Source organism: Salvelinus namaycush, chromosome 35 (assembly GCF_016432855.1).
Source record: "Salvelinus namaycush isolate Seneca chromosome 35, SaNama_1.0, whole genome shotgun sequence".
Taxonomy (NCBI): domain Eukaryota; kingdom Metazoa; phylum Chordata; class Actinopteri; order Salmoniformes; family Salmonidae; genus Salvelinus; species Salvelinus namaycush.
This window is the reverse complement of record NC_052341.1, coordinates 21,282,296-21,304,204: the sequence shown is the minus strand read 5'-3', so window position 1 is coordinate 21,304,204 and position 21,909 is coordinate 21,282,296. Positions and strand designations below refer to the sequence as shown.

The 21,909-nt window shown below is 44.6% G+C and overlaps 1 protein-coding gene across 1 annotated transcript in view; it reads left to right on the top strand.

Annotated features, from left to right (window-relative positions):
- Positions 1–20,235, top strand: part of shisa8b (shisa family member 8b) — a 39,797-nt gene extending 19,562 nt beyond the window's left edge. The window contains exons 3-4 of the mRNA XM_038974652.1: positions 15,971–16,075; positions 19,763–20,235. Of these exons, the coding sequence (XP_038830580.1) occupies positions 15,971–16,075; positions 19,763–20,235 (578 nt within the window). The remainder of the gene's footprint in view (positions 1–15,970; positions 16,076–19,762) is intronic.
- The last annotated feature ends 1,674 nt before the right edge of the window (positions 20,236–21,909 follow it).

Below are 21,909 nucleotides of genomic sequence, written 5' to 3'. Positions count from 1 at the left end.
TAGTACTGCTGCTTCACTGCTGTATAACTCCAGCCCGTTCCCTCTGTCCCTCAAATGACTGCATCATGTCTCAACAACCCTCCACTGTTCAGACAGAGAGAGTAGCCCAGGCCCAACTGGAACAGACAGCTAAGGACACATATCTACACTATCTATCATAGATGGCTTGGTCTGCAGTGTATAGTACACCACCCAGCCTGGGAAGACATGACATTACATAACCATAATGGGCCGCTCCTGCCCTCTTGTTCTTTCTTCAGTGGGTCACCACGCCGAAGGTCTTACTTGGTCATATGCAAGGCATAACTCCAACTCCCCATCTCCCAGCTTCTTCTTTGCTAGATCACATACCACTCATTTGATGTAGGCATACACACATACAGTGCATTCGGAAAGTATCCAGGCCCCTTCCCTTTTTCCACATTTTGTTACTACAAACAATACCCCATAACGACAAAGAGAAAACTGGTTTTTAGAAATAGTTGCAAATTTATAAAAACTAAAACACAGAAATACCTTATTTACATAAGTATTCAGACCCTTTGCTATGAGACTCAAAATTGAGCTCAGGTGCATCCTGTTTCCATTGATCATCTTTGAAATGTTTCTACAAATTGATTGGAGTACACCTGTGGTAAATTCAATTGATTGGACATGATTTGGAAAGGCACACACCTGTCTATGTAAGGTCCCACAGTTGACAGTGTTTGTCAGAGCAAAAACCAAGCTATGAGGTCGAAGGAAATGTCAGTAGAGCTTTGAGACAGGATTATGTCGAGGCACAGATCTGGGGAAGGATACCAAAAACTTTCTGCAGCATTGAAGGTCCCCAAGAACACATTGGCCTCCTTCATTCTTAAATGGAAGAAGTTTGGAACCACCAAGACTCTTCCTAGAGCTGGCCGCCCGTCCAAACTGAGCAATCAGGGGAGAAGGGCGTTGGTCATGGAGGTGACGAAGAACTTGATAGTCACTCTGACGGAGCTCCAGAGTTCCTCTGTGGAGATGGGAGAACCTTGCAGAAGGACAACCATCTCTGCAGCACTCCACCAATCAGGCCTTTATGGTAGAGTGGCCAGAAGGAAACCACTCCTCAGTAAAAGGCACATGACAGCCCGCTTGAAGTATGCCAAAAGGCACCTAAAGGACTCTCAGACCATGAGAAACAAGATTCTCTGGTCTGATGAAACCAAGATTGAACTCTTTGGCCTGAATGCCAAGTGTCACGTCTGGAGGAAACCTGGCACCATCCCTACGGGGAAGCATGGTGGTGGCGACATCCTGCTGTGGGGATGTTTTTCAGTGGTAGGGACTTGGAGACTAATCATGATCAAGGGAAAGATTAACCGAGCAAAGTACAGAGAGATCCTTGATGAAAACCTGCTCCAGAGTGCTCAGGACCTCAGACTGGGGGCGAAGATTCACCTTCCAACACGACAACAACCCTACGTCTTGAACCCTATCTTACATCTCAAATCAAATCAAATTGTATTGGTTACATGTGCCGAATACAACAGGTATTTTCACCTTACAGTGAAATGCTTACTTACAAGCCCCTAACCAACAATGCAGTATTTTTTTTTTATAAGAATAAGAAATTAAAGTAATAAGTAATTAAAGAGCAATAGCGAGACTATATACAGGGGGGAGACTGGAGACCTCTGGAGAGACCTGAAAATAGCTGTGCAGCGACGCTCAACCCTCCAACCTGACAGAGCTTGAGAGGATCAGCAGAGAAGAATGGGAGAAACTCCCCAAATACCGGTGCGCCAAGCTTGTAGCATCATACCCAAGAAGACTTGACGCTGTAAGTGCTGCCAAAGGTGCTTCAACAAAGTACTGAGTAAAGGGTCTGTATACTTATGTAAATGTATTATAATTGTTTTATTTTTTTAAAGAAATTTGCAAAAAAATGATTTAACTGTTGTTGCTTTGTCGTTATGAGGTGTTGTGTGTAGATCACCAACTCAAAAGAGTTGCCGGTTTAAAAATATACTGTAGGTACAACTGTCCCAGCACTCCAGGTTAGAGGACGTAGAATGACCAGTAGGAGACAGAGATACAATTCACACTACCAGACTCAAGACAGACACACACAGCATTGAAACAGGAAGTAATGGTGGAAGTGATGTGATAGTGGTTAGGAGTCCACTTACATGGTCAAAGTTTAAAGTTTTTGTCACATGCACAAGTACAGTGAAATGTGTAAAGGATAAGTTTATTACAACCAAATCTCTATTTTTGATGTAAATGGCATGTTATAGAAGGGTCCAGACACCTTTTTTGCTGAACAAAAGGGAATATAACATTGCAGATAAAGTTTGGAATTACACAACTTCATGTGTACAACATCTAAAGACCTGCATCACTACATTGAGAGCTTTGCCATTTCTAAAATGACATTTTGTTCATACTACACAATGAGGATGAGGAAGTGATTTGCTGTTTGGGGTAAGTTTCTCTGAAACGTGAAATCACGAAAAAGGTGTGTGGACCCTTTTATAACATGCCATTTACATGTGGTGGTATAAAAGAAAACGTATATTTTAACTTGCAAGCCCTACCCAACAGTGCAGTATTCAATATCATAATAGTATAACAAATAAAAATAAATAAGAAATGAGAAAAACCTATATACAGGGTCAGTACCACTACAAAATGTACACTGTGCAGGGATACTGGAGTATTTGAGGTATACAGTATATACATGTAGGCAGGGATTAGGAGAAATTAACTGGTATCAGGATAAATAATAGTAAACAGTATGGCTGCAGCATAAGTGTTGGGTGGTTATGTACGTGGCGTTGAGTGTGGGTATGCAAGTGTTAGTGTGTTAGTGCGAGTGTGTTAGTGTGTGGGTGTTAGTGTGTGGGTGTGTGCAAAAGTGTCAGTGTAGGCGTCATAGGCGGTTATACATGTAAACAGGGATGAAAGTGACTGGTAGCAGGAATATAGAAATACTTATGGTAATATACTAATGGTAATATACACTGAGTATACCAAACATCAGGAACACCTTCCTAATATTAACGGGCGGGAGCATGGAGAACAGTTCATGTCTCAGTGGCTGGAGTCTTTGGCAATTTTCAGACCTTTCTCAGACACCGCCTGACATGTTCGTCCTGGATGGCTGGGAGCTCACCCCCAGTGATGCGTGGGCCAGCTGCACCACCCTCTGTAGGGCCTTCCCGGACGAAGTCGGTGCAGTTGCCATACCAGACGGTGATACACCCAGTCAGGATGCTCTCGATGGTGCAACTGTAAAGGTTCCTAAGGATGTGAGACCGTTTCAGCCTGCTAAGGGAGAAGAGGCACTGCCGTGCCTTCTTCACGACTGTACTGTTGTGAGAGGACCATGTTAAGTCCTCAGTAATCTTGACCCCCTCCACTGCGGCCCTGTCGATGTGGACAGAGTTGTGCACCCGCCCCTGTTTCCTGTCCAAGATCAGCTCCTTGTTCTTGCTGACATTGAGGGAGAGGTTGTTGTCCTGGCACCACACTTGGAGTAGTGCGTGGCCACACAGTTGTGGGTGGACAGGGAGTACAGGAGGGGGCTAAACACACACCCCTTGATGAGGGTCAGCGTGGCAGAGGTATTGTTGCCTACTCTTACCACCTGGGAACGGCTCAGGGTGGTAGTCATTGTAGCAGGATGCCTTAGAGAATTTGGGGGAAAGGAATGATGGTGGTCAGCTTGAAACATGTGGGTATTACAGACTGGGACAAGTCTATTTCTAAATCGTGGACGATTCGACAAGATAAGTTGTACTCCAATACTTCCCACAGTTGTCAAGTTGGCTGGATGTCCTTTGGGTGGTGGAACATTCTTGATAGGAGGACTGAGACGTAAATGAAGACTTACTAAAAAGTATTCTCCATTGCCCGCTGTAATCCTGGGAAATGTTTGCTTACTCCTTCACAAGCTGGATGAGCAAATGTAAACTACCAGCATGAATGTAGGAACACGCCCATTCTTGCTTTCACAGAGACTTGGTTGGATAGTGGAGTGGGTGACAACGATCTTTCCATTGATGGATTTTGCGCACCAGTCTGCTTGGATAGAGACAAATTGAGTACTGGAAAAGAACAGGGTGGTGGGGTTTGCATTTATGTAAAGAACTGGTGCAACACAGTGCGAGAAAAAATCTGTGAATCTGACATTGAACTTCATGTCATTTCTCTCCGCCCATTTGTGAGTTCTCCCAACTATTCTATGTTGTTGTTTATATCCACCCATGTGCCAATGTTGATAAAGCCACAGAGCTCTTAGAAAACACCCTGCACAAACTTGATACACTACATGACCAAAAGTATGTGGACACCTGCTCGTCAAACAGCTCATTCCAAAATCATGGGCATTAATATGGAGTTGGTCCCCCCTTTGCTGCTATAACAGCCTCCACTCTTCTGGGAAGGCTTTCCACTAGATCAGTGGTTCCCAAACTTTTTATAGTCCTGTACCCCTTCAAACATTCAACCTCCAGCTGCGTACCCCCTCTAGCACCAGGGTCAGCGTACTCTCAAATGTTGTTTTTTACCATCATTGTAAGCCTGCCACACACACACACTATACGATACATTTATTAAACATAAGAATGAGTGTGAGTTTTTGTCACAACCCAGCTCGTGGGAAGTGACAAAGAGCTCTTATAGGACTAGGGCACAAATAATAATTCAATAATAATCAATAATTTTGCTCTTTATTTAACCGTCTTACATTTAAAACCTTATTTGTTCATCGAAAATTGTGAATAACTCACCACAGGTTATTGAGAAGGGTGTGCTTGAAAGGAGGCACATAACTCTGCACTGTTGGGTTGTATTGGAGAGTCTGTCTTAAATAATTTTCCACACACAGTCTGTGCCTGTATTCAGCTTGCATGCTAGTGAGGGCCGAGAATCCACTCTCACATAGGTATGATGTTGCAAAGGGCATCAGTGTCTTAACAGCACGATTTGCCGAGGCAGAATACTCTGAGCGCAGCCCAATCCAGAAATCTGGCAGTGGCTTCTGATTAAATTCAATTTTCACAGAACCGCTTGTTGCAATTTCGATGAGGCTCTCTTGTTCAGATATCGGTAAGTGGACTGGAGGCAGGGAATGAAAGGTATAACGAATCCAGTTGTTTGTGTCATCCGCTTCGGGAAAGTACCTGCGTAATTGCGCACGCAACTCACTCAGGTGCTTCGCTATATCACATTTGACATTGTCCGTAAGCTTGAGTTCATTTGCACAGAAAAATCATACCATGATGGAAAGACCTGTGTGTTGTCCTTGTTAATGCAGACAGAGAAGAGCTCCAACTTCTTAATCATAGCCTCAACTTTGTCCAGCACATTGAATATAGTTGCGGAGAGTCCCTGTAATGCTAGATTCAGATCATTCAGGCGAGAAAAAACATCACCCAGATAGGTCAGTCGTGTGAGAAACTCGTTGTCAGACAAGTGCAAATTATGGTCAGTAAAGAAAACTTTAAGCTCGTCTCTCAATTTTTTTTTAAACGTGTCAATACTTTGTCCCTTGATAACCAGCGCACTTCTGTATGTTGTAAAAGCGTTACATGGTTGCTGCCCATATCATTGCATAATGCAGAAAATACACAAGAGTTCAAGGGCCTTGCTTTAACAAAGTTAACCATTTTCACTGTAGTGTCAAAAACATATTTCAAGCTGTCAGGCATTCCCTTGGCAGCAAGAGCCTCTCTGTGGATGCTACAGTGTACCCAAGTGGCGTCGGGAGCAACTGCTTGCGTTACCACTCCACTATGTCTCCCTGTCATGGCTTTTGCGCCATCAGTACAGATACCAACACATCTTGACCACCAAAGTCCATTTGATGTCACAAACCTGTCCAGTACTTTAAAAATATCCTCTCCTGTTGTCCTGGTTTCCAGTGGTTTGCAGAAGAGGATGTCTTCCTTAATTGACCCCCCATAAACGTAACGGACATATACCAGGAACTGTGCCAGGCTCGCCACGTCTGTTGACTCATCCAGCTGTAACGCATAGAATTCACTGGCATGTATGCAAAGCAGTAATTGTTTCAAAACATCTCCTGCCATGTCACTGATGCGTCGTGAAACAGTGTTGTTTGATGAAGTCATTGTCTGTATAGTTTTTTTTGCCTTTTCCCACAGCATTGTCCCAGCCATATCCGCGGCAGCGTGAAAATTAAGTCCTACACAATAGTATGGGGCTTGCGTGTCCTAGCCACTCGGTAGCTCACCATATAAGATGCTTCTAGACCCTTCTTATTAATGGTATCTGTTGCTTTTATACATGTCTCACTACTCAAAAGTCGTCTTAATTCTCGCTCAAAAAACTCCCGTGGCTTATTTTTCAAATTGGCATGTTTTGTTTCTCAATGTCTGCGCAAGAGTGAAGGTTTCATCGAGTTTTGAGATAGTACTTTTGCACATATAACACACTGTGGCTGAGGAAAGGCACTACTCCCAATATAAGTGAACCCCAAATCAATGTAGTTCTCATCATATTTGCGCCTCTTCGATGGTCCTGTCTGTTGTTCGGTGCTTTCCCGGGTAAGGGGGCAGTAGCTCTTTGGCTGCATCAGATTCACAACTGTCAGTGTCCATGCTAGCTGGGCTAACAACAAATGTAGAATTACTGATGCTAGCATTGGATGTGCTCGTGGAAGCAGAACAACTTGTGTCGTCGACAGGTGCAGGTGTAGTACTGCTGGTAGTAGCCATACTACCAGTAGAGCTGGTATGTGTCTCTATGGACGCGGGCCTTCCTTTCTTTAACCATTTATCAATTTTAGAGCAAAGGGAATGAGCAACAGCTACGTTTGGCTACATACGGACCGTTAATGTAATTCCCGCGAGAGAATAACGGTTAATGTGATTGGATGTTAATTATTTGACGAGGCTACCTGTATTTGACATTGTGTTGTTATTTTGCTGAACACTGGATGGTTTAATTTTATTTTTGGCAGTGAAACGAGGCTACTCAGGCGAGAAAAAAAACTCACCCAAATGTACAGTGTATATCCCACTGTATATCCCCGTTGGAAAATATAAATTGACTGTTTGAAAATGTGAATAATTTTTATTATTTTTATAATCATTTTAACACATTTTTATTTGGCTACCCCCGATGGCATTGCGCGTACCCCAGTTTGGAAATGCCTGTTCTATACCAATGACTGTCAGAGGGCTCACAACCACTGACATCCTACCCAGGGTCTGAGTAGGACCACGAACCAGCCCTACAGGACTTCATTGACTGGTGTGATAGTGCGCTGCTGGAGTTGAATGTCTCCAAGACGAAGGAAATGGTAGTCGAATTCAGGAGGAAGCCCCCCAGGATGGACCTGGTGATCCTCCATGGTGAAGAGGTGGACATTGTGGACCAGCATAAATATCTTGGTACCATCTTTGATAACACCCTGAAGTTTGAAAAAGCTCACCAGAGACAATACTTCCTCATGAAACTGAATTAATTCATTGTCCACAAATCGATATCGCAAACCGAGAGCATTCTGTTTTTCCTTCGTATGCTGGTTCACATCCCTTTCTGTCAAGAACAGGAACACCTCCAAGCCATTGTGAACACCTGTTGTAAGATCCCCGGGGTGCCCCTCATAAGTCTGGCTTCATACTTTGAGCAGCAGGCCAGGAGGAAGGCCTATAACCTCCTCAGCACTCATGTCCTCAACCCACAGTTTCAACTGCTCCCCCTTGGACGCCGCCTGCTCTGTCTCAAGTGCTCCACCAATAGGCACAGGGCCTCGTTTGTGCCCGAGGCCATCGAGGACCATTAAGGAAGACCTAGGGACTATTCTAGAAATAGTTTAGCCCTGCAATGAATTAAGAACTGTAAATACAATTAACTTTTAGTTTCTTAAATCGCACAATGTGTGTGTTTGTCCTGTCTGAAGCACCCTGTCAGCCAGGAATTAATTGCCCCTTGGGGATTAATGAAGTAGTATTGTATACACATGGGAAACTGAGTGTGAAAAACCCAGCAGATCTTGACACACTCAAACTGGTGCGCTTGGCACCTGCTACCATACCCCGTTCAAAGGCATTTGTCTTGCCCATTCACCCTCTGAATGGCACACATATATTATTCATTTCTCAATTGTCTCAAAGCTTAAAGCTCTTTAACCTGTCTCCTCCCCTTAATCGACACGGATTGAAGTGGATTTAACAGGTGACATCAATAAGGGATCATAGCTTTCACCTGGTCAGTCTATGTCAACGAAAGAGCAGCTGTTCCTAATGTTTTGTACACTCAGTGTATAAGTATGAACATTTTATTTGTATACAACAAATACAATGTCTTATAAGCCCATGTGGGCTGAGCATCATGAAGATGAGTGACACTAATAAATAAATAAATAAACAAAAACAAGTCATGATCCGATTTGCCGAAGGAGGGACGAGCAAGGGCCTTGTAATGCATGCTTGTAAATTGAGTAACAGCAGTCTAGGACTTTATTGCCCCTAGTGGCGAAAAATACGTGTTGGTAAAAGTTGGGTGTCACGTGTCTTAGTGATGTGAATTAAAATCACCATTAACAAGAAAAGCAACCTCCCGGTACATGGTTTCCTGCTTGTTTATAGCCTCGTACATGTAACGGCTGTCCTCGCTGACAGAAGGAGAGGACCAAAACGCAGAGTGGTTAGTGTTCATTATTTTAATGAAAGTAAACTGAACACTTCAAGATACAAAAACAACAAACGAGAATCAAACCGAAAGCAGTCCCGTGTGGCACGAACACTGACACGAAATACAAACACCCACAAACACACACGTGAACCCCGGCTGCCTAAGTATGATTCTCAATCAGGGACAACGATTGACAGCTGCCTCTGATTGAGAATCATACCAGGCCGAATGCACAAAACCCCAACATAGAAAACAACACATAGACAACCCACCCAACTCACGCCCTGACCATACTAAATAAATACAAAACAAGAGAAAACAGGTCAGGAACGTGACAGTACAGTTCGTAAAGTGCCAGCTTGTCGTAGTTGTTGTCGTCCTGAAGTGGAATATATATACAGCAGTCATGATATAAGATTGAATATATATCCAGCCATTATTATGAGCTGTCCTCCCCTCAGCAGCATCCTGTGCATGGTGTCGTATCTTGTCCGAAAGCATTGTTTCAGAAAACAGAGAGTATTGCAGTTACGAGTCCCGTTGATTAAAACAAATATGTGATCAGATCTATCCATCTAATTATTCGTCAATAGAATGGAGGGAAGTGGTGGCCAGTTTTCCCTTCGCCTTCAGTTCAGTTGGTGTCTAGCCAAATCCAGCCAGATGAACCGAACAAGTGTGCTAGCATACTCCCTTAAAAGTCCTTCACTTGAAAAACTAGAAAAAATGGCAATAGAACCATTTGTCCATTTTGAGACTCCGTAGCCAGTATACACTTCCTCAAAATAGTCAGAATTTATCTAAGATAACTCAAGAAGTCTGTCATTAATTTTGATGTTTTTGCCGAGGAGATCTTAGTCATGCAATTTTACATCTAACTAGGATGTCTGGTGCAGTATTTATCAATGAAGTAATGGGCATGAAAACAAGTTGTCTCTGATTGAATGACAACAAAGACTTTATTGAAGAATCCATACTGTTGACCAATCACCGACGAAGGAGATTAGACTTCGGCTACCGACGTCGGCTTGCCTCGAGAAAAACATTTCTGTTCCCGAACAGCCGAAAAAACCCTTAATGAAGTCCAAAACGAACAAAAGAGGTGGGCCTCTGATTGGCTGAACAAGTCACACACCCCCTGACAACCTGGTCCTGAGGGTTTTCTACAGCCGCCCCAAAATGTATGTAGTACGTTTTACTCAGTAAAACCTGTGGGCAAGGCTGTTTGTCCCAAGGAGGTTCTCCATGTAGTAACCAAAAAAGTGTTAAACAAATCAAAATATCAGTTGTTGTGACAAGGTAGCGGTGGTATACAGAAGGTAGCCCTATTTGGTAAAATACCAAGTCTATATTATGGCTAAGAACAGCTCAAATAAGCAGAGAGAAACAACAGTCCATCTTTACTTTAAGACATGAATGTCAGTCAATACGGAAAATTTAAAGAACTTTGAAAGTTTCTTCAAGTGCAGCCGCAAAAACTATCAAGCGCTATGATGAAACCGGCTCTCATGAGGACTTTTGACTGACTACACTACTTTTCAAAAGTTTGGGGTCACTTAGAAATGTCCTTGTTTTTGAAAGGAAAACAAATTTTTTGTCCATTAAAATAACTTCAAATTGTTCAGAAATACAGTGTAGACATTGTTAATGTTGTAAATGACTATTGTAGCTGGAAATGGCTGATCAATTTGATGTTATTTTAATGGACAAAAAATGTGCGTTTCTTTCAAAAACAAAGACATTTCTAAGTGAAGAAATCAGCCAAGACCTCAGAAAAAAAATTGTAGACCTCCACAAGTCTGGTTCATCCTTGGGAGCAATTTGGGAGCAATTTCCAAATGCCTGAAGGTACCACGTTCGTCTGTACAAACAATAGTACGCAAGTATAAACACCATGGGACCATGCAGCCGTCATACCGCTCAGGAAGGAGACGCATTCTGTCTCCTAGAGATGAATGTACTTTGATGCGAAAAGTGCAAATCAATCCCAGAACAACAGCAAAGGACCTTGTGAAGATGCTGGGGGAACCAGGTACAAAGTATCAATATCCACAGTAAAACGAGTCCTATATCGACATAACCTGAAAGGCCGCTCAGCAAGGAAGAAGCCACTGCTCCAAAACCGCCATAAAAAATCCAGACTGCCATAATGACCATCGTTAGATTTGGAGGAAAAAGGGGGAGGCTTGCAAGCCGAGAATACCAGCCCAACCGTGAAGCACAGGGGTGGCAGCATCATGTTGTGGGGGTGCATTGCTGCAGGAGGGACTGGTGCACTTCACAAAATAGATGTCATCATGAGGGAGGAAGTGGCAAGAAGGTTTGCTGTGTCTGTCAGCGTAGTGTCCAGAGCATGGAGGCGCTACCAGGAGACAGGCCAGTACATCAGGAGACGTGGAGGAGGCCGTAGGAGGGCAACAACCCAGCAGCAGGACCGCTACCTCCACCTTTGTGCAAGGAGGAGCAGGTGGAGCACTGCCAGAGCCCTGCAAAATGACCTCCAGCAGGCCACAAATGTGCATGTGTCTGCTCAAACGGTCAGAAACAGACTCCATGAGGGTGGTATGAGGGCCCGATGTCCACAGGTGGGGGTTGTGCTTACAGCCCAACATCGTGCAGGACGTTTGGCATTTGCCAGAGAACACCAAGATTGGCAAATTCGCCACTGGCGCCCTGTGCTCTTCACAGATGAAAGCAGGTTCACACTGAGCACATGTGACAGACGTGGCAGTCTGGAGACGCCGTGGAGAACGTTCTGCTGCCTGCAACATCCTCCAGCATGATTTGGCGGTGGTTTGGCGGTGGGTCAGTCATGGTGTGGGGTGGCATTTCTGTGGGGGGCCGCACAGCCCTCCATGTGCTCGCGAGAGGTAGCCTGACTGCCATTAGGTACCGAGATGAGATCCTCAGACCCCTTGTGAGACCATATGCTGGTGCGGTTGGCCCTGGGTTCCTCCTAATGCAAGACAATGCTAGACCTCATGTGGCTGGAGTGTGTCAGCAGTTCCTGCAAGAGGAAGGCATTGATGCTATGGACTTGCCCGCCCGTTCCCCAGACCTGAATCCAATTGAGCACATCTGGGACATCATGTCTCGCTCCATCCACCAACGCCACGTTGCACCACAGACTGTCCAGGAGTTGGCGGATGCTTTAGTCGAGGTCTGGGAGGAGATCCCTCAGGAGACCATCCGCCACCTCATCAGGAGCATGCCCAGGCGTTGTAGGGAGGTCATACAGGCACGTGGAGGCCACACACACTACTGAGCCTCATTTTGCCTTGTTTTAAGGACATTACATCAAAGTTGGATCAGCCTGTAGTGTGGTTTTCCACTTTAATTTTGAGTGTGACTCCAAATCCAGACCTCCATGGGTTGATAAATTTGATTTCCATTGATCATTTTTGTGTGATTTTGTTTTCAGCACATTCAACTATGTAAAGAAAAAAGTATTTAATAAGAATATTTCATTCATTCAGATCTAGGATGTGTTATTTTAGTGTTCCCTTTATTTTTTTGAGCAGTGTATATATACACACTGTGTATACAAAATATTAAGAACACATGCTCTTTCCATGACAGACTGACCAGGTGTAAGCTATGACCCCTTATTGATGTCACTTGTTAAATCCACTTTGTGGCAACTCAGTATTCGGAGTATGAAACTAAATGCATGCTCTTCAACCGATCGCTGCCCGCCAGTCTAGCATCACTACTCTGGACGGTTCTGACTTAGAATATGGGGACAACTACAAATACCTAGGTGTCTGGTTAGACCATAAACTCTCCTTCCAGACTGACATTAAGCATCTCCAATCCAATATTACATCTAGAATCGGCTTCCTATTTCGCAACAAAGCATCCTTCACTCATGCTGCCAAACATACCCTCGCAAAACTGACTATCCTACCGATTCTTGACTTCGGCGATGTCATTTACAAAATAGCCTCCAACACTCCACTCAGCAAATTGGATGCAGTCTATCACAGTGCCATCCGTTCTGTCACCAAAGCCCCATATACTACCCACCACTGCGACCTGTATGCTCTCATTGGCTGGCCCTCGCTTCATATTCGTCGCCAAACCCACTGGTTCCGTGTCATCTATAAGTCTTTGCTAGGTTAAGCTCCGCCTTAGCTCACTGGTCAACATAGCAGCACCCACCCATAGCACGCGCTCCAGCAGGTATATTTCACTGGTCACCCCCAAAGCCTTTGGCCGCCTTTCCTTCCAGTTCTCTGCTGCCAATGACTGGAACGAATTGCAAAAATCACTGAAACTGGAGACTCATATCTCCCTCTCTAACTTTAAGCATCAGCTGTCAGAGCAGCTTACAGATCATTGCACCTGTACATAGCCCATCTGTAAATAGCTCACCCAACTACCTCATCCCCATATTGTTATACTTTTTTTTCTCATTTGCACCCCAGTATCTCTACTTTCACATTCATCTTCTGCACATCTATCACTCCAGTGTTTAATTGCTAAATTGTAATTATTTCGCCACTATGGCCTATTTATTGCCTTATCTCCCTAATCTTACTTCGTTTGCACACCACACACTGTATATAGACTTTTCTATTGTGTTATTGACTGTACGTTTGTTTATTCCATGTGTAACTCTGTGTTGTTTGTGTCGCACTGCTTTGCTTTATCTTGGCCAGGTCGCAGTTGTAAATGAGAACTTGTTCTCAACTGGAATACCTGGTTAAATAAAGGTTAAATAAAAAATACAAAATAAATCTACACACAAGACCACATAATGACAAAGCAAAAACAGGTTTTAAGAAGAAAAAAAAATTCAATATCATATTTAAATCAGTATTCAGACCTTTTACTCAGTACTTTGTTGAAGCACCTATGCAGCGATTACAGCCTTGAGTCTTCTTGGGTAGGACGCTACAAGCTTGGCACACCTGTATTTGGGGAGTTTCTCCCATTCTTCTCTGCAGATCCTCTCAAGCTCTGTCAGGTTGGAGGGTTGAGCGTCGCTGCACAGCTATTTTCAGGTCTCTCCAGAGATGTTTGATTGGGTTCAATTCTGGGCTCTGGCTGGGCCACTCAAGGGCATTCAGAGACTTGTCCCGAAGCCACTCCTGCGTTGTCTTGGCTGTGTGCTTAGGGTCATTGTCCTGTTGGAAGGTGAACCTTTGCCACAGTCTGAGCGCTTTGGAGCAGGTTTTCATCAAGGATCTCTCTGTACTTTGCTCCGTTAATCTTTGCGGACTAGTCTCCCAGTCCCTGTCTCTGAAAAGCATCTCCACAGCATGTAGCTGCCACCGCCATGCTTCACCGTAAAAATGGTGCCAGGTTTCCTCCAGACGTGACGCTTGGCATTCAATCTTGGTTTCATCAGACCAGAGAATCTTATTTCTAATGGTCTGAGAGTCCTTTAGGTGCTGTTTGGCAAACTCCAAGCGGGCTGTCATGTGCCTTTTACTGAGGAGTGGCCTCCGTCTGGACACTCTACCACAAAAGCCTGATTGGTGGAGTGCTGCAGAGATGGTTGTCCTTCTGACAGGTTCTCCAATCTCCATAGAGGAACTCCGGAGTTCTGTCAGAGAGACCATCGGATTCTTGGTCACCTCCCTGACCAAGGCCGTTCTCCCCCGATTGCTCGGTTTGACTGGGTGGGCAGATCTAGGAAGAGTCTTGGTGGTTCCAAACAGTGTTTGGAAAAAGTACCCAATTGTCATTCTTGAGTAAAAGTAAAGATACCTTAATAGAAAATGACTCAAGTAAAAGTGAATGTCACCCAGTAAAATACTACTTGAGTAAACGTTTTAAAGTGTTTGGTTTTAAATATACTTAAGTATCAAAAGTTAAAGTAAAATTATAAATAATAAAGCAAAGCAGGTGGGATCATTTTCTTGTTTTTAAATGTACTGATAGCCAGGCACATGCTCCAACACTCAGACATAATTTACAAACGAAGCATGTGTTTAGTGAGTCTGCCAGATCAGAGGCAGTAGGGATGACCAGGGATGTTCTCTTGATAAGTGTGTGAATTAGACAATTTTCCTGTCCTGTTAAGCATTCAACGAGTACTTTTGGGTGTCAGGGAAAATGTATGGAGTAAAAAGTACAGAATTTTCTTTAGGAATGTAGTAAGTAAAAGTAAAAGTTGTCAAAAATATAAATAGTAAGGTAAAGTACAGATACCCCAAAAAACTACTTAAGTAGTACTTTGAAGTATTTTTTACTTAAGTACTTTATACCACTGGTTCCAAACTTCTTCCATTTAAGAATGATGGAGGCCACTGTGTTCTTGGGGACCTTCAATGCTGCAGACCTTTTTTGGTACCCTTCCCCAGATCTGTGCCTCGACACAATCCTGTCTCGAAGCTCTACGGATAATTCATTCGACCTCTTGGCTTGGTTTTTGCTCTGACATGCACTGTCAATTGTGGAACCTTATATAGACAGGTGTGTGCCTTTCCTAATCATGTCCAATCAATTGAATTTGATTGGACTCCAATCAAGTTGTAGAAACATCTCAAGGATGATCAATGGAAACAGGATGCACCTGAGCTCAATTTCGAGTCTCATTGGAAAGAGTCTGAATACTTATATAAATAAGGTATTTCCGTTTTTTATTTTTCGTACATTTGCAACATTTTCTAAAAACCTGTTATGCTTTGTCGTTATGGGGTATTGTGTGTAGATTGCTAAGGATTTTTTTTTATTAATCTATTTTAGAATAACGCTGTAACGTCACAAAATGTGGACAAATTCAAGGGGTCTGAATACTTTCCAAAGGCACTGTATGTATTGCAAACTGCGTTGCCATGCCATGGCAATGTTGGTGTCACAGTACATCATAGGGAAAAACACTTGGGGATTTTTATGGCGGTGTACCGGTATGTAGGAATAATCATGTGAGCCTACTGTATGTGCTCATATAGGCTACTAACGGACCCCAGTTCTATGGCCACTGGCCATGCAGGGTGTGAGATGGCTCTGCCCCTAGGCAACCCCAGTGTCCCACTTTTCTTGTTCCCCCTGACAGCATGACAGAGGCTGGGCCAGCAGCGGTCATTGATGCAGTTTTTTTCTACCTAGTTTGTTTGTTCCATTGTTAATTAGTCACACCTCATTTAGCACTAGGGGCCACATTCTCCCTTGGCAAAACAGCACTTTGCAACAGACAATGTTGGGCTGTGACAGATCTGGACTAGGGAAGAAGAATTCTCAACCCCAGTCACAAATGTTACACATTTAAATAGTTTGCTGTCCGTACAATTGACAAATAAAGTGATATTAATCTAATTACTAACTTTTCTCTTTTTTTCTTTCCATCTCGCTCTCTCTTACTCTCTATCCTTCTTTCTCCCTACAGAGCACTACCACCTGAACAATTCAGCCTTATACCCAGGAATGCCACACCCTCACAGCAACCTCAGTGGACTGGGCCTCAACAAGTACAACTCCCTCAGGGCTGTGGGTAAGGCCACACACACACACACACACACACACACACACGCACGCGCACAAGCATAATGGACACAAACATGCGCGCACACACACACATGCATAAACACACATACTGTATAAACATATGGACACACACATCTGGACACACACACACACACACACACACACACACACACACACACACACACACACACACACACGCACACGCACACGCACACACACACACACATACACACACACACACACCCATTGTGCACTCCAGGACATGCTGATCATAATCCAGACTGGCACTGTAACCTTTTCAAACCATCGTAAGGTTTTTAAGCTGGCATCTGATGTGGTTCAGGCTCCCTTCATGGAAAAGACATATCATGAATGAAAGGAGATATCCTACTGCAAATACAGTCTCAGCGCTTTTCTGGAAAGTGTAGGTCAGATCCATATACACTCAGTGGCAGTTTATTAGGTTCACAAAAATGGTTTGCTCCTACGAACAGTGAGTCACGTGGCTGTGGCTTGCTATATGAAGCAGGCAAACAGGCATCGAGGCATTCAGTTACTGTCCGAGGTACTGCTGCTCATTCCGTTCACCATCTCCAGAGGTCTACGTCACGGGCCTTCTAGGCGTCACTGAACTGGATTCATTACCACCAACCCTGGACTGTCTTGTCTCATTACGCACACCTGGTTCCCATTCCCCCTGATTAGTATGTGTGTATATGTGCCCTCTGTTCCCCTTTGTCCTTGTTGATTATTGTTCCGTGTCCGTTGGTCTTGTGTGTACCTGTGCTGTGTTGTATTCGCTTGCGTGTTATCATGTTAGTGTGCACTTGTTATTATGGGTCTCGTGTATTTATTAGAGGTTTACACCTTGCTCTTTGTTTGGGTTACAGCCCTGTGTTATATGTATATGTATTTGTTTTGGGCTTCGTCCCCGTAATGTTCATGACATACGCTATTTTGGGTAGAGAAATAAAAGCCCTCATTTCATATTCCTGCGTCTGTCTCCTATCATTATACAACGTGACATCGATTGCACGTTAGAATGGGCAAAACGAGTGACCTTAGCGACTGAGCGTGGCATGATCGGCGGTGCCAGGCGCGCTGGTTCCAGTATCTCAAACGTCCAGCCCCCTGGTCTTTTCACGCGTGACAGTGTCTAGGCAGTGGTGGAAAAAGTAAAAGTAAAGATGATACTCTTTAATATAAAATTACTCAATAAAAGTCACCCAATCAAATATTACTGGTTTTAAATATACTTAAGTATCAAAAGTACATGTAATTGCTAATATATACTTAATTATCAAAAGTACATTATTTTCTTTTTACGAATGTAGTGAAGTAAAAGTTGTCAAAAATAGAAATAGTACAGATGCCCCAAAAAACTACTTAAGTGGTACTTTAAAGTATTTTTATTTAAGTACTTTACATCACTGTGTCTAAGGTTACAGAAAATGGTGCGACAAACAAAAAACAACCAGTCAGTGAAGTCCTGTGGGCGAAAACATCTTGTTGATGAGAACGGTTGAAGTAGAATGGCAAGAATCGTGTAAATTAACAGGCGGGCCACAAACAGACAAATAATGGCGGAGTGCAACAGTGGTGTGCAGAACAGCATCTCGGAACACACAACTCGTCAGTCCTTGTCATGGATGGGCTATTGTAGCAGACGACCACACCGGGTTCCACTCCTATCAGCTAAAAACAAGAAGCGGCTCCAGTGGGCATGCGATCACCAACACTGGACAATTGAGTGGAAAAACAATCTGGTCCGACGAATCCCGGTTCCTGTTGCGTCATGCTGATGCCAGTCAGGATTTGACATAGGCAGCATGAGTCCATGGCCCCATCCTGCCTGGTGTCAATGGTTACAGGCTGGTGGTGATGGTGTAATGGTGTGGGAAATTTTTCCCTGGCACGTTTGGTCCCTTGATACCAATTGAGAAACATTTGAATGCCACACCTTGTAGAATCCATACCTCGAATAATTCAGGCTGTTCTGGAGGCAAAAAAGGGGTCCAGCCCGGTAGTAGATGGTGTACCCAATAAACTGGCCACTGAGTGTATATACACAGTATATGGTTCTGGTGAAGCTCATGTCAACCAGGGTTTCCCAAACCCGGTCCTGGGTGCACGTTTAGTTTATTTCCTTAGGACTACACAGCTGATTCAAATCATCAAAGCTTGATGTTGAGTAAGTTATTTGAATCAGCTGTGTAATGCTAGGGCAAAAACCAAAACATGCACCCAGGAGCTACAGTGATGTTGTGGTACAGACTGGCAGATCATAAACTTGGGAGAAAAAAAGATTAAAGTCGCACACTCTATACTATTCACAGTAATGTATTATTTTGTGTCTGGAGCAACATTATGGCAGTGTGTTGGGACAGAACACACCATTCACACCGACAGACTGAAGAGAAATACAGCAATGGACAGGGAACGGAATCTCTGTCACTCCACAATCTACTTTTCAGGCATAGAGGGATGATTCACTGACTAGAGTGGAATGGAAAGTATTGCACTCTGAATTCCTCTCAGAAACATTTGCTCTTTCTCTCTTAGATTTGTCTCTCCGCGGCTCTAATGAGTATCCAGGCATCACACACATACCATTGCCTGGCAGACAACGCTGATCCGACCTGACAGAGACCAGGAGACGACTTACACAAACATGTAGACACACACACACACACATATGTAGACACACACACACGTATATAAACGTATGTAGGAACACACATCCAAACACACATGCACGCATACTGTACATACAGACAGACACACGCAGCAGCAGCAAACGTGTTTCTCATGTTGGGTTGGGATCAATTCCATTTAAATTCTCTAAATTCAGGAAGTGAATTGAAGTATATATTTTTTATGAAAATCCTTCCTGAACTGAAATGGAATTGACACCAACTCTGGTGCTTCATTCAAAACCAAAAGCATCATCTGTGTGAAAGAGGCATTATGACTTCAACCCACAGCTCAGAGAGAACAGAACGTCATTGACGTGTTCAAGGAGAGAAACAGAACAATAAATACACGAGAGCATACACACAAAGCGAGCAGAAGAGGGTTGGGAGTGTGTGTGCCTGAGGGATCGGGGTTCTGGAAGCACTGACCTCACTGCTGAGACAGAGGCTGTCCCCGTCCCCCTGAGCTGAAGCTATCTGACACACTGGCCTCACTGCTGAGCCGAGGATGTCCCCGTCCCCCTGAGCTGAAGCTATCTCACACACTGGCCTCACTGCTGAGACCGAGGCTGTCCCCGTCCCCCTGAGCTGAAGCTATCTGACACACTGACCTCACTGCTGAGGCTGAGGCTGTCCCCGTCCCCCTGAGCTGAAGCTATCTGACACACTGGCCTCACTGCTGAGACAGAGGCTGTCCCCGTCCCCCTGAGCTGAAGCTATCTGACACACTGGCCTCACTGATGAGACCGAGGCTGTCCCCGTCCCCCTGAGCTGAAGCTATCTGACACACTGGCCTCACTGCTGAGACAGAGGCTGTCCCCGTCCCCCTGAGCTGAAGCTATCTGACACACTGGCCTCCCAGTGCCCACCCTATTTATAACACAAACTTCCAGAATTTTTACAGTTGAGGATTTTAGTTTTTTTCTGAAATCAGGGCCTCTTCTTAGACAGTTGACAGTTAATTTCAGGCCACTAACTCTCTTCTCTCTTGTCTGCTGCAGCGGACACTGCCTCTCGGGGATACTATAAGAGCTACCCTTTGATGGACTTCTCCCAGTACCAGGCAGCCCCTCCAGCCTTCCAGCCCATCTCCCTGCACCCCAAAGACAAGTCCTACCTTCACCAGGACCACCACCAGCTCCCCACCCACCACAACCTCCACGCCCCCCTCTCCATCTCCATCCCCCAGAGCCACCCGGAGAGGTCCCGCCTGTCCAAGACCACCAGCCACCCCCTGTTCTCTAGCTCGGCCTTGAAAGCCTGGGACACCAGTGGACGCCATGTCCAGAGGCAGACCTCCCAGCCTGGGCACATCTCAGCCCACCAGCATGCCTATTCCACCAGGAGACAGCACAGCGTAGAGAATTTCCCGGAGATGTTCAACCACCCTGTGTCATACGGCCACCCATCCTCCTACCACCACACCAGGCATAAGAGCTACTCCACCAACAGCAAGACAGAGGTCACTGTCTGAGAATGGAGCTCTGAGTTCCTCTGTACCTACAATGATACAGAAACAGATACAAAAATGTACAGGATACAGAGGAGTGTCGGAGTGTTTCAAAGATACTGGATGAAGTGGGGTTAAAAGATAGGGCAACAATGCATCAGCATCGCCACCCACCACCATGACTCAAGTACAATAACTGAACCACAAAGATCACCAAGACATTGATAATGCAAGAGAAACACTGTCGCTCTCTGAACACCTCTGAGCCTCAGAACCTGGACCCTCTTGGTCTCTATGTCTACCACAACTCCTTGTTGCTCAAAACCTTTCTTTAACTCTACTACATCTCTCCATGCATTCTTCTCTGGTCTTGTTATTTCGCCTATATCCTCTATTTCCCACTCCCACAGCTCCCCCCTCTCTCAGCCCTTAGAAGCGCTGTGTTCAGGCCATTAGAGGGATGATGGCACCCCCGGGGCCACATTAACTCGACAGGGACAATGCCATCCTCACGTCAGCTCCAATCAGCCTCCGCCCCAGCGCAAGACAGAGAGAGAGAAAGGGAGAGAGACAGGTAGGAAGAGAGTGGGAAATCACTCTAGAGATCTTTAGAGGAAAGCCGGATGACAGGAGAGGACAAAGTATATATGTACAGATTTTTCTTCCCTGGGGGTGAAATGAAGGAGTCATTGTGGATCTGGAGACTGTCTAGCCTGGGTGCCAGTCTGTTTCTGCTCTCTTGCCAGCTCCTTATGGAATTGTTACGGCTTGACATTGACAATGGAGTAGGCAATGGCACAAACAGATCTGGGACCAGGCTAGAGACTGGGTCTTGATGGAGTGTTTATGAGTGCGTGTGAGTATGTGAGGACACACTGGGCTGTCAGTGTAAGGGAATTCGTTGCGGCATCTCAGACCCCAGAGGAGGTCTTCCGTGTTTTCCCCCGATGCACGGACAGTAAAGGGCACAGACAAGAGCTCTAGAGGTGTTGCTAAGGCTACCAGACTCTCTTTAAATGGCAAGGGATGTACCCTATTCTACAAGTGGTGCATCTATTTGTTTACCAGGACAATGATTAACCACTGAAGGAGAATAAAGAAACAAAACTGTTGTTGAAAAGTAGGATACTTGTACATGACTAAATGACACATAACAGGCAGGGGACTAGTGATAGCAGCACCTTTGGTCAGTTGCAGTAGTTCTAAAACCCAGACAATGGTGCAGAAATGTGTAAGGACCAATGAAGTCTAATCGACGCTACGGTCTCTCGGAAGTATTGGGTTGAACACAAACTCACTCTAACAAGGTACACACATGTAGCCTTGTAGGACCATCCTGATCTCGCGAGCAAGCAAGATCAGGATGGCCATACGAGGCTAACACACATGGCCAACGTACTAGCTGCACACTTCAGATTAATCCACTTCCAGAAGTGGATTGCTAATGAAGGCAATGAATACAACTAAACTCTTTACATGAGTCATGATCATGATGCATTACTACACCTCGCACATCCCTACCCTTCCTCCTTTTCGACAAGTAGTCTAACGTTTAAGAGAGTATGCGCCAGTAACCGAAAGGTCGCTGGTTCGAATCCCCAAGCCGACTAGATTAAAAATATGTCAATGTGCCCTTGAGCAAGGCACTTAACCCTAATTGCGCCTATAAGTCACTCTGAATAAATGGCTAACGTAATC